The sequence below is a fragment of the Sceloporus occidentalis genome, unplaced genomic scaffold, assembly GCF_023333645.1.
Source record: "Sceloporus occidentalis isolate IW3139 unplaced genomic scaffold, rSceOcc1.0.p SCAF_4, whole genome shotgun sequence".
Lineage (NCBI taxonomy): Eukaryota > Metazoa > Chordata > Lepidosauria > Squamata > Phrynosomatidae > Sceloporus > Sceloporus occidentalis.
In genome coordinates, this window is record NW_028316984.1 from 6,502,473 (window position 1) to 6,518,962 (window position 16,490).

The 16,490-nt window shown below is 47.8% G+C and overlaps 1 protein-coding gene across 4 annotated transcripts in view; it reads right to left on the reverse strand.

Moving 5' to 3' along the window:
• The window catches only part of LOC149313463 (transcription factor AP-2-beta), a 79,415-nt gene extending 64,361 nt beyond the window's left edge, over positions 1-15,054 (reverse strand). For 2 of the 4 annotated variants that reach the window (XM_089523211.1, XM_089523209.1), the window contains exons 1-4: positions 14,994-15,054; positions 14,128-14,352; positions 9,322-9,786; positions 1,576-1,636 (exon numbers count right to left, since the gene is read on the reverse strand). In XM_089523211.1, coding sequence (XP_089379337.1) covers positions 1,576-1,636; positions 9,322-9,786; positions 14,128-14,208 — 607 coding nt within the window. In that variant the 5' untranslated portion in view covers positions 14,209-14,352; positions 14,994-15,054. Of the gene's footprint in view, positions 1-1,575; positions 1,637-9,321; positions 9,787-11,084; positions 11,181-14,127; positions 14,353-14,993 lie in introns of those variants that run through there. The other 2 variants (XM_089523213.1, XM_089523212.1) reach the window with 1 other exon arrangement.
• Positions 15,055-16,490: the final 1,436 nt, after the last annotated feature.

The following is a 16,490-nucleotide window of genomic DNA, read 5'->3' on the forward strand; positions in this document are numbered from 1 at the left end:
AACATTTGTTAATATCACATTCCCTCTACCAGTATGGGGCGAAGCTGCACTTGCACTCAATCATGAATGCATCTGCAGACGAAGGGGGCATGGGGGGGGGACCCCAAGCACCCCCTCCCCACTCCTCCTCTCTCTCACATACACAGAGCCTTCCTGAGTGAAACACACCTCGACACCGTGGAATCACAAACACACACACACACACACACTCGACATATAGCCCGACTTGGCCCACTCCATCCAAGGAGATTTCCCCCCAAGCTGAGGGGCACGCAAGATCTCAGCCCCTGAAAGCTGGCAGGTCAAGCCCTGGCAGAGAGGACACAGGGGGACACAGACGAGGGGTCCCACTTGCCAGTTTCTTACCCAGGGCTCCGCCGCTGCCCCGCCTCGCCCCGCCCCCTGGGTAAAAGATGATGGACAAAGCGAAAGCAATTTATGACTCTCACAACTGGACTCTAGCTCTCTTGCTTGGAAGACTGCTAAAGGCATTCTTTCATCCCATAACAGCACAGCACCCGACTGAGCTGCTTCTGTTTCATGAAGCACTTTGATGTCACTTTCACTGCGTCCTGTGGAATCTTGGGATTTATAGTTATAACTGTACTGTGTCTCTTTTAGACCGTAAGCCGCTTTGGATCCCAGTCTTGGGAGGAAAGCAGGATATAAATAATAATAATAATAATAATAATAATAATAATAATAGTTTGGCCAGAAGCACGAAAGCTCTCTGGCTGAGAAGTCTAAGTAACTCACGAAATTATCTGGTCTGGAACCAGGATTCCGTAGGATAGTGCCGCAACAGTTAAACTGCAATCGTAGCGCTCTAATTGTGTTGTGTGAAAGAGATCTTTGCTCTACTCCCTTTGCCACCCCAGTCCTAAATATTCACTCGAATCGAATCGACGCGCTTCAAGGATTAATTCGATCATTACCTCGCAGAGCCTTAACTGGGACAGAAGAGGGCCTTTGCTACTCCCAAATTAATGAGCTAAGAGCGCTTGGGAAGAGATTCCCCATGGCAATGCAGAGAGACCAAGGTCCAAAACACACTGCAGAGATAATCCAGTTCGAGACTGCTTTAACTGTCCTGGCTCTGTGCTAGGGAATCCTGGGAATTGTACTTTATTGTGGCACCAGAGCTCTCTGACAGAGAAAGCCAAATGTCTCACAAAACGACAGTTCCCACAATTTCCCCAGCACTGAGCCACCGCAGTTAAAGCGGTCTCGAACTGGATTATTTCTGCAGATTGTTTTGGACCTCAGTTCTCCGCCGGTCCCATTGAAAGTCCATTTAACCGACTACAAATCCAGAAGCGAATCAGATCCTGAGAATCCATCTACCTTTACCGCTGTTTCTCCCGGTTGTTTCTATTGCCTTGTTTTTGTTCTCTGGGTGAAACGCACAGTCTTTCCACGTTTAAAGAAACCCTTTCCACATTTAATTGGGAGTAACCTTCTCTGGAATAAGTGGGCTTTGCTTCCAAGGAAACTTCAACCCCCTCCGCAAAGGGACTCCCTCCCCGACGCACTTTGGAAGAAAACAACCGCCCTGGACTGAAAGGTTCGCCTTACCTTTTTTGATGACAGACTGGTCCAACAAGTTCATGCCGCTGTTATTGGCATCTTCTACCGACTAGGAATAGAAAAAAAGAAGGAGGGAAATCACCATTTACATTGACTAAATATACAGAGAGAAGAATATACATGCAAGGTGGTATACAGAAGGGCACATCATCTCAGCCCCGACACAGGAATTCCTGCTATTTTTGAGTGATATTAATTCATTGCGACAGGAGGGGTTTTCTTATTCATATCGGTTTGGAAAGGGAAAGAGAAAAGCTTTCCCACATTAGAGAATCTGGAATAAAAAGGGGCACAGAACACTGAGCCCCCCCCCCGGCTTTTTTGTTAAAAATATCAAACCATAAGGCATAGATTTCGTACCCTTCAGCTTTCTATTCCTTCATTTCGTGTCCTAGCAAGGCAATAACGTCTGCAAAATTATAAATGGCATTAAAAAAACAGCTATAGTAACGCCCCAATCCTGAGCATGTTTACCTGGAAGTAAGACTGCCCTGAACATCTCCCATGTACACCTTCATTTTATCTGCACTTAATTAGTAGAAATTCCCATTCTGTTCTCCAGGGCTTACTTCCAGGAAGACAGACCTTTTGTTCTCCGCTGGTTTTGCCAAAAACTAGGCACAAGAAGACGCATATTTTAAGACTCAGTGACCTGGTACCCTCTGATGTACCCTTCGATATACTTATTTAGAGGTAAGCCCGACTAAATCTAGTTGGAGTTACTTCTAAAGAAATGTGGGTAGAAGGCAGGATAAAGTCTAAAGCCCCCCCCCCCCCGGTTAGACACCCGCCTTCTGCCTTTAGCAAAATTTAAAAGTCCCCAGGAGAGAAAGAAGCAGGTTCCCTTTTATTTCCAGGTTTTAGGATGGCAGTCTTTTCTGCGAAATGCTACAAGGACAGGGAGGCAGCAGCCTGGGTGAAATTGTAGGCAATTGAAATGGGTGCTCTGGCAAAGCCAAGCCCCTCTGGCTCCTTGCAACGCCACCTTCTCCTGAGATGAGACCCTTCGGAGCTGGGAGCCACCCTGGATACCTCGGTCAGGGGAATAAACACCCAGGGCAGCAACCCTGCGGCTCAGGATGGTTGAATGCCAAAAATTTTTTTGGGGGGGAGGAACTTTCCAGGTTGTGTTGGACTCCCCTTTCCATCAAAGATATCCAGAGCTGGCGAGGCAAATGCCCAGAGAGAGTTACGCTTTCCGATTTTGGGGACTTATTTGAAGGGAGTCTTCCTCCACTCTAGTCCTCCCCTCAAGGGCAGGGTTTGCAAAACCTATGTCTGGGCCACTGTGCGGGGGACGGATGGTGTTTATCTGACTAATGTTTAATGTTCAAAAAAGCAAAAACCCTATCCCTACAGAACTGTTATAAGTATGTAAAAAGTGAGGTCCGAACCGTCGTCAGAGAATTCTAGGGGGGATTCCTGGCCTATGTGAGCCTCGAGTGGGTAAGGTGCAACACAGCTCTTTTGTCCCCCTTTGTTCAATGGGCCTTCTTCAATGGGATTTGCTCCTGCATTACTCTGCACAGTGTGGCAATCCCTTGGCAATTATCACATCTCCCCTATAGATCCCGATAGATCCCGAACATATCTCCCCTATAGATCCAGATATATGTCCCCATACAGCCCCACTGAACCCAGTCTCTCTCCAAGCAAACACGTCGAGGATGGCACCCTTTAAACTAAAACTCCAGCCCAATCTTTGCAAGTTGCGGGGCACAGAAAAAAGCATCGCCATCTTGAAAGCAGCCACTTTCATAACACCCGCCGCCCCCCCAGGAGGAAATCTCCGGTGTTTCTAGCCTTTAAAAACAACAACAACAACAACAACAACAACAACAACACCGCTTGGCGACCTGAGGCTTATCCCGGTTTTTCGGTACAAATTCTTTTAAGCAAAGTAATCTCTGCTCTTGTCTAGAGAAAGAGCCACAATCTGGAGACAGAGGGAATAAAAGTAAGTGTCCAGGATTTAAAACAAAATCTTTTCTGATGTTTCTTTTTGGGGCAGTGTTTGGGGGTGATGTCTCCACCATCACACACATACACACCTTATTCCCATCTCCCTGACCCCAATGTTTGACTCAGGGGGGATTCCAGCCCTTAAACTGTCACCCGACCTCCATATTAAACAGCCAAAGCAGCATCCAGGGCCCGGAGGTCCCTGCGCAGGATTTTACTTGGGAAAGCCTTTACTTGGAAGGAGTTTCTACAGAATTTCCCTGAACCAAAAAAAAAAAAAAAAAAGGACGTTGAGTGTCCTCCACAGAATAAGTGACGAAAATGGAGACTTAATGTTAGGGAGGGGTCCACGCATTTAGCAACCCCACCGCAACCATATGGCTCTTCCCTTGAGAGTCATTTTATCCAGTGGCAGTTACTTCAAAGTAAATATGTTTGGGATAATGCTATAAAGAGAGAGGATGGTAAAGAGCCACTCTCAGGCTCTGTGTTGCTGTGTGCATGCACACACACACACACACACACACACACACTGTTAGAAAGAAAATATATATGAAGATATCAAGAAATAGGAATTGCTCTGTTTGCGTACGTACATAAGTGTGCATGCTTACACAAACACAGAGTGCTAGAGAGAAGACCTTTTTTCTCTCTCAGTGTGTGTGTGTGTTGGGAGATAGGGCAGGATGAATACCCGCAATATCATCTTATACCCGCAGTACCTGCAATATCTATCATGCCTAGGCACCTAAGGTTCTTGACTAAAGATTTCATGGAGGTATCTGCCACACACAAACACTCTCTCTCTCTCTCTCTCTCTCTCTCTCTCTCTCTCTCTCTCTCACACACACACAATTCTCAGTCCTCTTTCTCTTTTCGGCCCTGATCCAGGCGGAAATCCTCTCTGAAGACAATTCCCCTCTTACTAGAGACCCGATCCTGCATTCTCCGTGAACATGTCAACCCCCCCTTCCTTCTCTTGACTTTTTACTTCTCTTCTTTTCCTTTTCTTTACTTCTGTTATTGTTGCAAAGATCAGCTCTTTAGCTATTTTTCGAGGTGCATTTTTTTTGCTGGGGCGAAATCCTAGTCCACAGGGGATGGGCGCTGGTCATTAATCCGGATTAATTGCCGGAGTAGTTCGGGATTAACTGCCGGAGCAGTTTGGGTGCCGGGAGGGCGCGGGCCGAGTGTGGGGCGCTACTCCTGCAAACAGGTTGCTCACACCCTCCGCCCCCTCCCTCCTCCTCCTCCTCCTCCTCCGCAACGTGGTTGAGCTGTTGTAGTTAATGAGAAGAGTCTTGTCTGATTTTCGATCTAATTACGGCCGCCTGCTGGGTTTTTGTACAGGATATTCGCGCAGCATGCTGGCAGTTAATAGTCACAGAGAGGATCGTAAAGATTTAATTAGGACTGCATGCGGAAACCGAGAGAGAAGCGCACGCGCGAAGAAACACCCCCCCCCCCGCACCCTCTCCCCTCCCCCCTTCCAGACTTTTAAGTGCTCGGCTTCTTTAGTTAAAAGTGACACCAGAACTTCCTTGGCGCTTTTGGGCATCCTAACTCTGTACTCGGAACTCCCGTCCCAAAGAGGGAACGATTGGATGGAGGAGAGTTGGCCTGGGACATCCTCACAACAAGCCATGCTCACTGGGTGGGAGCGGGGTGAGTTTCTCAGTGGAAGCCCAACACTTTCTAATCGTCGCTTGACTTACCCAGGAGAGAAACAGACGGGCGGGAGGAGAGGGAGGGGTGGGAACAGAAGGCAGGGAACCTCACACTTCACTTCCAAACCGATTTACTCGGAAGGAATTCCCACTGATTCCAGCCAAGCCGACATCGGTGCCCTTGCGAGCTGTCTGAAATCAGTGGCGCTGTCTTCCGAGCCTTCCAGGAAAATCTGCAAATCTTGGGGGCTCTTACCTGGAAATAAACCCCATTAAACTCTGTGGGACTTACTTCTCGGTAGACATCACAAAGGAAGGTGACACAGCCCCAAGGAACTCAGCAGGAGTCCCATGGAGCCAACCCCAGGGTCTGCTTCCTTTCCTTTCCTTTCCTTTTCTTCCCTTCCTTTTTCCGAGGAGAGCTGCTTGGATCCCGAGGGTCCGGCTGGGATCCTCAAAGCCTATAAACGTCATGGGAAACCCCCCAGTTTAATGGAAGTCTCTTTGGTTTCAGTTTGATTTACTTTCTGATAATAATAGATCTAAGGCCTCAGTGTTAGGCGGCCGATGGTCTTGGCCGAGAACATCTGACGCTTAACGCGAGAATAATGCAATATATCAAGAAAACGGCCCTCATCAATATTAAGCTGCCATATATCTGATATTGCACACCGATATATCATCCTTGCTATCATGAACATGCCGAAGTTCATTTTTACAATTAAAAATAGGGCACTAGTTCAGACATATTAACTGTATAAAACACATACATATATCATAGCTATCTCATCATCGATCTCTGCCTCTAATTTATTAAGAAGGTTAAGAAGAAACACAGTTCTGAACCTTACTTACACAGGGCGAATATTAATTATACCTATACCTTTATACAATATTAACAACTGTATAAAGAATACTATTATACTGTTGTATAAAGAATATAAAGTATTAGTGCGAAAATAATTTTGCAAAGATGTTATTTATTAAGGTTTATTATTATTATTATTATTATTATTATTATTATTATTATTATTAAAAAACCAAAAACCAAAACCAAAGACATGTCAGCGATTTCTGTCTAGGTCTTCAAGCCAAGCAAAGCCCATGTGCATTTTACCTGGATTTACACAGAGCATGAAACGTATAGTCCTTTCTAAATATTCCATTTAGAACCTATACTACTCTCGAACATTTATAGGGAATAGGATTACTTAGGAGAAAGTGTTCAGTTCTCCTCGTCCTCCTAACAATGTTTACACCCAGTTGACCGAAAATTTAATCCACCGAAGAAGTAGAAATGGAAGCATGTGCGAAACTGAAGCATATTTTCTCACTGACAACTGCTTCGCACTGCTTGGATCGTGCCTGTTTAACTTTCCTTGGTCAGGACTTTTCTCCCAAATGATAGGCCGCCAAAAGAGGATCCTCTTTGACAACCAAACATCCTGTCAACGGTGGTTTTCAGGGCCCCGGGACTGTAAAGACTTCTCTTGGGAAGCCCTGCTGAAGGTAGCTTCAAGCATGGAACTTTTGAGGACACTGTGAAAACCTTCCCACGAAGTTATTCATTCATTAGAAGTTACACCCTCCCTCCGGGCTCCCTCCCCTCTTGGCCAGGAAGAGCTGCGGGTTGCCTCAATTGTGCCCTCGCACGTTTTGCTGTGGGCTGGATTGCTCTCTGGGCACATCTGACTTGGAAAGAAGGTTCTTCCAGCCCTGCAGGGTTTCTTTCCTTCAGAGGAAAGAGGCTCTTTATCGGGTCGGGTCCCTGCATGCGGCCACAGGGAGCCCGCAATGCCCCACGGACCGGGCAACGTGTTTACAATAACAGAAACCTATCCAGTTACCACGACTTCATTCTACAAAGCCAACGACATGGATCCCACATGGTTTCGATTTGTATTTATAATAATCGGATATTCCTCCTTCATTTCTTTCCCGGTCTGTTTGCCATGTCACCTTTCAGTGCTTTCCTTTCCAGTCAACTTAATCGGAAAGATAGATGGGTTTTTTTTCTTTCTTTCTTTCTTTGTTTTTTGCTAAAGAAACACTTTCTTTATGGTTTTTTGGTGGGTTTTTCGGGCTCTGTGGCCATGCTCTAGAAGAGTTTATTCCTGAGGTTTCGCCAGCATCTGTGGCTGGCATCTACAGAGAAGATCTTTGTGATCTTTCTCTCCTTTGAGAAGTTCTTCTCTGAAGATGACATGCTGGCGAACTCAGAATATGGCCACATAGCCCGAAAAACCCACAAAAAGCTATGGATGCCTGCTATGAAAGCCTTCGACTTCACTTTCTTTATGAATCTGCAACCCTTTTCCGCAAAACTAAATACACGCCTGGTTTCAGGATACAACCTAAATCAGATTACCCTTAGGTAGCTTCACATAAATTCAAAATACCCTTTCCTTTTGATTAAAAATATTTTATATTGTCTTTCAGGTCTTTAAAAAGGCAGGGGAAGAGGAATAGAAAATGTACGAGTTTTTCTCCTAAACACGGCTGAATTACACCAAATACTGCAACGCTTTTCCTCATCCAGTCCTTTGGAAAGATCCTCGCCAACCATCTTCCTCTGCTTTGCTTTCCCCACTTTCCTACGGTTGGATCCCCCTTCCAAAAATGTATAGGACTCACAAAGTAACATTCTGTATCTAGAACAATGCTGCTGAGGGGTACTCCTTGGCCTAAAAGCATATTATTTTGACAACCACATATAGCATATTAAGCCTGCTCTTTTTTCCCCACACTCCCACACCCGACACGTTGCGCTTTCATTTAAGGGAACAGAGAGACAAAAATTAAGAAGCTCAACCAGGACAGGGTTGGATTATAGAACAGCCTTTCTAGACTCTCAAATATTTTCTCTTCCTTTCGAACTGCTGAGGAATGGGGACAAATATTGTCTGATCTTCTGTCCTTTCGCCTTGCTACTCAGAGGTGCCATTTTCAAACCAGGGATCTAAGTGCAGACCCCTTCCATTCCTCCTGATCCTGCTCTTTCCTTCACTGGAGGGAGGCTTTCTTTTCCAACCAGCCTACACCGCCAGCTCCCAGCCAGACCGGGCCTCCCAAGGCTCCCCCTCCGACGCTCACGGACAGAAAGGACTCCCATCCCCGCCTTGTTCACGGCTCCTCACGACTAAGGGGTCTGCAGCCCCCCATCCCCGCCCCCAGACGGCGGAATAGACACCAGAACCCCGCTGTTCCTGCAGATTTCTGGGTGCTCAGGGGCTCTGCCACCCACCCACCCTCCACTTGCTCCGGGCCGCTACCGCCGGAGTCCTGCACTTTAGGCCTACCAAGGGCCAGTGAAAACCTCTTCCCAGTTGTGCACTCTGTCCCCCGTTCTTTTAAAATATCCCAAAGAAATTTCCAAACAAGCAAACAAATAAAATACCCATCCCACATTCCTTTCTCTGCTGCCCAATCGGGATGAGAGTGGGATAGGACATGGAAAGGGTGCATCAAGGGGGATGGCAGCCTTCCCGGGAATCTGGGCCCTCCCGAGTCCTTCAACCCGAGGAAGAGCGTCTCCCGCCAGGGAAGGAATTTCTTTGAGGAGGACAGAGGGGTTCCCAATCTCTGCGATGTATGTTTCCCCTTCTCCATATGAAGCAAAGGGTTAGAATGGTATTAGGTTTAACATGCAGTGCATAAGGTCTGCCCACCGTTATTGTTTTAGTTGTTATATGCATTATGTATGTAATTTTAATCCTAACTTGTTTAATTCTTTTTCAAAGGGGGGGACAGTTTGTATATATTGTATCATTTTTAACCCTGTAAGCAGCTTTGGTTGTTTTAACAAAAAGCAGGGTACAAATAAAATTATTATTATTATTATTATTATTATTATTATTATTATTAAGTCTAGTATGCTGCATATTAGGCCCAGATCTCTCAGCAATGGTGGCCTTGTGAACTCAACCGGACCTGGCAGGCCTTGTGAACACAGCCGCCTCTCTCTGGGAGCCCCCCCCCCATCCAGGGGGGAGCAACCCTCTTTCTGGCTGAGCAGGCTAAGGCCCCCAAGCCCTCTGACCTGCTGATCTGGAGGGCCAGGGGCACCACCCGACACCTTCCCCCTCGCTGCCCTCCCGGTGCTTACCTGGACGTCCTCCATGCCCGGGTGGGCGATGCCGTGGAGGGAGAGGGCGTCGCCCATGCCGGCGGCGTCGAGGCCGTGGTGAGCGGAGTGGAGGAGGACGTCGGGGCGGCGGACGGCGGCGTGGTAGTCCCGCCGGGGGTCGAGGCCGGAGAGCTGGGGTAGGGAGGCCCGGGGCTGGGGCAGGAGGGACCCGGCCTCGGCGCCCACCTCCTGCCTCTGCCGCTGGCCCCAGGGATGCTGCTGGGGCTGGTGGAGCGGATTCAGGGCGTAGGGGTCGTTGACGTGGGCATAGGGGTCCTGGCTCTGGTGGTAGGGCAGGGGCTGGTAGGGCGGCGGGAAGTAGGGCGGCTGGAAGTCCGAGGAAGGCGTGTGCGAGAGCGGAGGGGCGCTGGAGTAGGGGCCCTGCGAGACCGAGCCCAGCTGGGAGAGGCGCGAGCTGTGGCTCGGGACGCCGTCGTGACGGTCCTGGGGCAACGGGGAGGGTGCGGGGAAAGAAGGGCAGAAAGGGAAGGGGGAAGAAAGGAGAAAGGGAGAGAGAGAAAGAGAAGGCACGATGAAAAAGCCATTCCGTCCAAAGGAACCACCACCACCACCGACAAAACACAACTCCCCTTCAGAACACCACTTTCCCTTTCTTGACCGGTGTTTTATTTCTCATCGCCATGGCCTCCGCTAGACCGGGATCCCTTTGAAACAATTAGAAAATGGGAAAGAAATCCCTCTTTGCTGAATCCCCACTTGAACTCTGTAAACCATTTTTAAAAAAAATTATTTCAAAGCCTCGTTTTTAAAGTGTTTAAAAAAATAGCCACAGATGCTGGCGAAAGGTCAGAAATAAACCCTTCTGGAACATGGCCACATAGCCTGGAAAACCCACCAAAAAAGCCCCTATGTTAAAAAATACTTTAGCTGCACACTAAGAGGAGGAGGTGACTTTCTCCACCAGTTCAGTGGCTTTCATGTGAAGAACCTTAACAGTAGGAGACACACGACAAAAAGGGGAAAAGCTATTGAATCTTTTATTCCTTTAGAGAGATCTTTTCAATTAAACCATGTATACAGCTAACCAACAACCACACCACTCGTTTTTTAGAGGCAGGACGTGAGAACAGGATAGGGGCGGTTACAAAAAAGTTAGGAGAAGTTGTGCAAAGGAGAACTGGGAACAAAAGAAAGACTATTGTGCTGGGACTAATTTAGAGAGAATAATTCTGATCCAAACTTAGTTTTTCTCCTCCAAATTATATTTGTCTCATTTAGATAACAGTGTGAAACTTAAAAAGAAAAGAAAAGAATGGGAAACTATGACAACTTGGAGGTTGTTGTTTTTTTCTTTAAATTGAAAACCAGAAAGAATAAAACGAATTAAAATGTCTGTAAATGTCCGTGTTGAACCAATGAACATATGATTTTAGAGAAAGGGGGGGAGGACAGTCCAGAAAATGTGCTTCAAATCCCCAACAGCAAGGTCTAAAAGCGAAGTCTCCCCCCCTCTCTCTTCCCCCCCTGTTCGCCCCGAAGCTCCAACCGAGGAGGGAGACAATGTAAAAGGGAGAAGCAGCTGCAAGCTTCCTTCAATTATTGTGCTAAATTACCAAGCCAAAGGCGTTTAGAGAGAGAGAGAGAGAGAGAGAGAAAGGAAAGAAAGGAAGAAAGAAGGCAGAGAGAGGGGGGGAGGGGAGAGAGAGTGCCAGAGAGAAAGAGAGAGAGAGAGAGAGAGAGAGAACAGGGCAATTTATAATTACAACCCAGACACAACTCACCATGGCGGAATAGGTGTGGACTAACATCTGGAAATAAAAAAAGGTCTTGAAACAGCTAAAAAATTAAAATAAAAAGCGATCGAATCACAATAACAATAAATAATAAATAATAATAATAATAATAAGGCGAGGAGACGTATCAAGGAGATCTGCAAAGGAACGCGGTGCAGTCCGGAGAACAGCTGGAGGTATTTCCGAGTCTATCCATCAAAACAAAAATGTGAAGCGGGGCCGGCGGCGGGGGGTGGGCTGGGCTGGGCTGGGGGCCGAAAGGCAAGGAGCCGGTGGCCCCGACGGGGATGGAGGGGCTGCCTAGTCTCCGGCGGGGAAGAGGCGGCTCTGCGCGGTGCCCCTCCCGGGCCTGGGAGCCTCCAAAGGCAATCCTCTTCCACCCAAGGCGAGGTTCAGACTGCTCCCGTGCCCCCTTCTCCTTTGCCTTCCCCTACACCGCCTCATCATAATTGATATTCATGACTATTAATATTACACGACGACTTTAAAGGGAGAATGCAGGGCCAAATGGAGCGTGAAGGCTTTGCTGCGGCAGCTCGAGAGCTCCCCTCGCATTGTAAATGACGTTCATTCAGTGGAGAATTACTCGATGTAATCAGACGAGGGGGCTGGCTGGGGGAGAGCGGGAGGGAAGGGACCCAAAAGGAGGAAGAAAGTGGAGCAAGGGAAGAGGCAGAACTTCAATTAATTCCAGCAGAGGAAGACGTGTAAACGAGGCGCCGCTGATTTGGAGCAAGGAAGTGATCTGGAGCAACGCCAGAGGCTACGGAGGGGAGGGGGAGGGAACTCGTATTCTCCCCCCCCTCTTTTTTCCCTCCCCCTACATTTAATTATACATTCCAAATACGAAAGAAAATCGATTGCCCTTGGTGCTTTTGTTCTAATTTTTAAAGCAAATAATAAAAGGGCTTCTCTAATCCTGCCTATTTTTTTTCCTCCAGAAAATAAAGGCAGCCAATGCGATTTGTTTGTTTGTAGAAGTAATTAAGCACTTTAAAAAAAAATAATGAAAGAAATCTACCCGTGTTACAGACCGTCCTCGCTTTGCAAAGCAATATGGAAAAGGCTCAGAGAGCGGTTGGCTCCTATTTGGCTGGCTTGTGGGGTGCGAGTGTGTGCGTGTGTCTGTCTGAGAGACAAAGATTGAGAGGGAGCGACTTTTCCTCTGGCTGTGCCAAAAAAAGCGCCCAGTTTTCACCTAGATGTAAAACGAATGCAACGAATTTGAAAGGATACCAACTGTAGAAGAGTTGCTAGGCAAGGCCAGGGGCGATGGAAAACCTTTTTGATGTTTCCCCAGAACCCGTTTGACTGGCCTGGCTGCCATTTCAGTTAAAGTTCAACCCGAGGCTCCTTCCTAAACAACGGTCTCGCTCGGCGGAGCGCAGATCCCCGCTCCCCCCCTTTCTCCCGCTTCAGGGAAAGTGGTTCCTTTTTTCCTTTGGCTTTTCTGCTAGTTCTGAAGTGTGTCCCCATCCGATGCATGTGTGTGTGTGTGTGTGTGAATGCGAATGCAGCGGAACATATGTCAGAACGCTTTAGCTGGACTGACTACCAATTCTGTCGATGAGCGAATGCTCTTGCGCGCACAGCTGATTTATTGTCATATAGTATGTGCAAATATTCCCATCTAATATTTTGGGCCCAGTTTGGGGACCCTCTCCGATTTTCGATCCTTGCTCTCGAACCCGCAGCTTCCCTTTGGGAAGTTTTCCCCGACCTCCATCCAGAGGGGGGCCGAGGAAGAGCCCACAGGCGCCGAGGGGACAGACAGCCCTCCTTCGCCTCCTCTGGAAGGGCGGCCAAGAGTCCCAGGCTGGCGGCATGGCCGGCTGCCTAGCTCTCCGCTCTCCGCCGCATTTTCTTGCACAACTCAGGACTAGTTTTAAATGTGGAACTTTCCCCCATTCCCCCTTTCCCAAGAAGGCATTGGAACGACTTTGGGGGGAAAGGAGAGGGAGGCAGAGAGGGGCCTGTGGGGCTGGGAAAGAGATAGAGGTGATATGATAGCCCTGTTTATATACTTGAAGGGATGTCATATTGAGGAGGGAGCAAGCTTGTTTTCTGCTGCTCCAGAGAATAGGACCCAATGGAGCAATGGATGCAAGCTCCAAGAAAAGAGATTCCACCTCAGCATTAGGAGGAACTTCCTGACAGTAAGGGCTGCTCGACAGTGGGACACACTCCTTCCTCGGAAAGTGGTGGAGTCTCCTTCCTTGGAGGTCTTTAAACAGAGGCTCCCCCCCCAGCTTGGCTTCCCAGCTTGGCCGACACTTCCTTGGCTGCATTTTCTTCGCCTGGCAGGACGGAGAGGAAGGCTGTTCGTGGAGGATTGCGGGCGGGCATGTAGTGGGTGCTGGTTTCCCTAGCCCAAAGGGGGACCAGTTCGAGCTGTGGACTAAGGGATGCCTTCCCTTCCCTTCCCTTCCCTTCCCTTCCCTTCCCTTCCCTTCCCTTCCCTTGGCAACAACTTGGGCTACACAGGTTCTAGTCCTTCTTAGTCGTCGGGTACAGCCAACAGTTGAAGGAGAGCTCCCTCTCTGGCTGCCCCCCAACCGAGGGCGAGGGCAGACCCTTCGGTGGTCTCCGAGGGAAGCATTACGAGGGCCCCAATCGTTGCGACTTTCTATGCTTTTTCCTCCGGAGGGAGGTAGAGGGGGAAACTAGACTTCAGTCCCCCAGCCCCGCATTCGGCATTGAGCTGCAACCTGCATTGCCTAAACCGAGGGAACGCTTGGTTGTCTCCCTGCAAGCCCTGGATCATGTGGGGATTTTGCATGGAAATCTGGCTTCTTTCCCCTCTTGTCAAGTTCCTCTCCCGACCTCCTAAAGTTCCTTTCCAGCGCCCCTTTCCCGCGATGGAAGCATTGTAAGGGAGCTCCCCGAGTTGGGGGGGGTGTGTGTGTGCGGGAAAAGCCCTGGGAAAGAAAGCCACCCGCACCGCGCTGCCTTTGCCTCCTTTTCCCTAAATCGAGAAAGCCCTTCCTTCCTTCCCTCCCTGAAACAAGCTCCTTATCTTTCTAATCCTTACCTCGTAGATATCTTCGTACTTGACATTTTCAACCAGTTTCCAGAGCATGATGGCGGACTGCTCTCTAGGAGGTGAGTGCATTCATGTGAAGAGCAGATGTCTGGATTCTCAGGACTTCTCCGTCTGTAATGATCCATCTATAATTGGAAATGGGGGACAGGCACCAAACCCGACGTTCCTCTCCCATCGCAGCAACTTCTTATATGTGTGGCCTGAAACAATAGGCTGGAGAAGGAGACCTCACCCAGGAGAGGGAAATCATCCCCTTCTATGGAGTTTATATAGAACACATAGACTTATTGAGCACACATATATTAGGCATATAATTACACACCCTCGACACACACACACACACACACACACACACACACACACACACACACACGCAGGCGCACACACAGACGGATAGCGTTTTTCTCACATACACACGCACCATAAAGAATACTTGTACACATTATGTATCCCAACAGTGTGTGTGTGTTGTATATCGTGTGTGTGTGTGTGTGTGTGTGTGTGTGTGTGTGTGTGTGTGTGGTTACATCTTCAGTTTTTTGATGATAACACTCAGTGTAACGTATTTATATACACAGATCTATTTCATTATATAATATATATCACACACACACTACTGTTTATCCATTTGAAGCATAGATATTATATTAGTAGTAATATAATATCTATGCTTCAAAGGGATAAACACTAGCGTGTTTTTATATATATATATATATATATATATATATATGGACTTATATATAAAATCACTATATATGGACAAAAACGGAACTATACGTATTTTCTCTAGATTTAATGAAGGAAAATTATATCCAATGAATGGGAAATTATATCATAATAAAGAGTTTACCTACCCTGCTTTACTTCCATTCACAGAGGAGATAGGAAACCATTTCTCTCGTTGCAAATAATAAAGAGTTTACCGAGTAGGTAAACTCTTTATTATTTGCAACGGGAGAAATGGTTTCCTCCCTCCCTCTGTGAACATATACACATACACGGGTGCATTTGTACCTATCGAAATTTGCAGACTCTTATTTCTCGATCGATATAGAACAAAGAAGAGCAATGGTTCCAGAAACGAAGGTTACACCCAGCATCTTTCGAAACCTTTTTATTTCAATCATTTGACAGAATTCGCCCCCCCCCCCCGCCTCCCTAGTTCAAACCAATACAAGACCCTTATGTCACAAACATCCAGATTGCCAGGCATGGAATAGGAGAGATCCGATCTGGATGTTGCGTGTGTGTGTCTGTGTGTCTGTGTTTACACGGTGCCTTTGAACAACTTTACTTCCCCTTCAGTCGTTGTTTTTTCCGGATTGTGAATTTTCAGAGCAAGTCGCTCGGAGTCTTCCTTCCTGCCGAAATCGGGGCTCCTTCTTTGGGGCTTGGGATGCGGAGGCCTTTTGGCAGGACAAGAGATACCTATCGAGATCTCCCGACTTCCTTCGATTTCTTTATAATATCGGGCAAGAAATCGATCTTCGGGTGCTAGGTATGTGGCGGGGGGGGGGGCGGGAAGGGAAGGAGCTCTTTAGCAAACTCTCGGGGTTGTCTTTGCCACCAAATTCAAGTCAAGAAAAATGGAAACTCCCCTCTCATCCCCGCAAGAGAGGAAGGCGCCTCATGGGTCTTCCAGTGGCATCTTTCCAGAGAGTCAGTTCGGGGCGGAGACAGGGTTAACCTGTCTCGCATTTCGGGAGGAAAAAGAAGCCGACCTCAGGTAGTTCTAATAAGAGGAAGGCGAAGCAAGTTTGCCTTCCCAGTCGGAAATTATTAAAGGCGGGTGAAAAGGAATGACAGCACCCGTTGTCTTATATGCCCGGTTGAGTAGGGAGGGGGGGAGAAGAGGGAGAGGATGGGGAGGGGAGGGGCAGATACATCTTTAGAGCATCAGGAAGGAGCTCATGCCCCCCTTCACATTCAGCACAACCGTTCCTGAATATGGGAACAGCCTCGGAAAAGAGATCAAAGCAGAAATGAAGGCATTCTTGGAATCTGTGCCTAGGAAGGGGAGGGGGTTGCGTGCGCATTCTCTCTCTCTCTTTCTCTCTTTTACCTACTGTGTGTTCATGTGCTTCAAATCGCCTGTCGACTTATGGCCACCCCATGCATTTCAAAAGGTTTTCTTAGGAATACTCCAAAGTTGGCTTTGCCAGCTCCTTCCTCTGAAATACTGTCTACAGCACCTGGTATTCTTTGGCAGCCTCCCATCCAAGTACTAACCAGGCCTGACCCTCTTCAGATTCCAAGATCAGATGGCATCTGGTGCCTTTAGGGTATGCGTCGCTCCCCTCCCCCCCCAAACCCACCTCCCTTCCAAATGTGATTTTGCCAGAGCAGTAAAT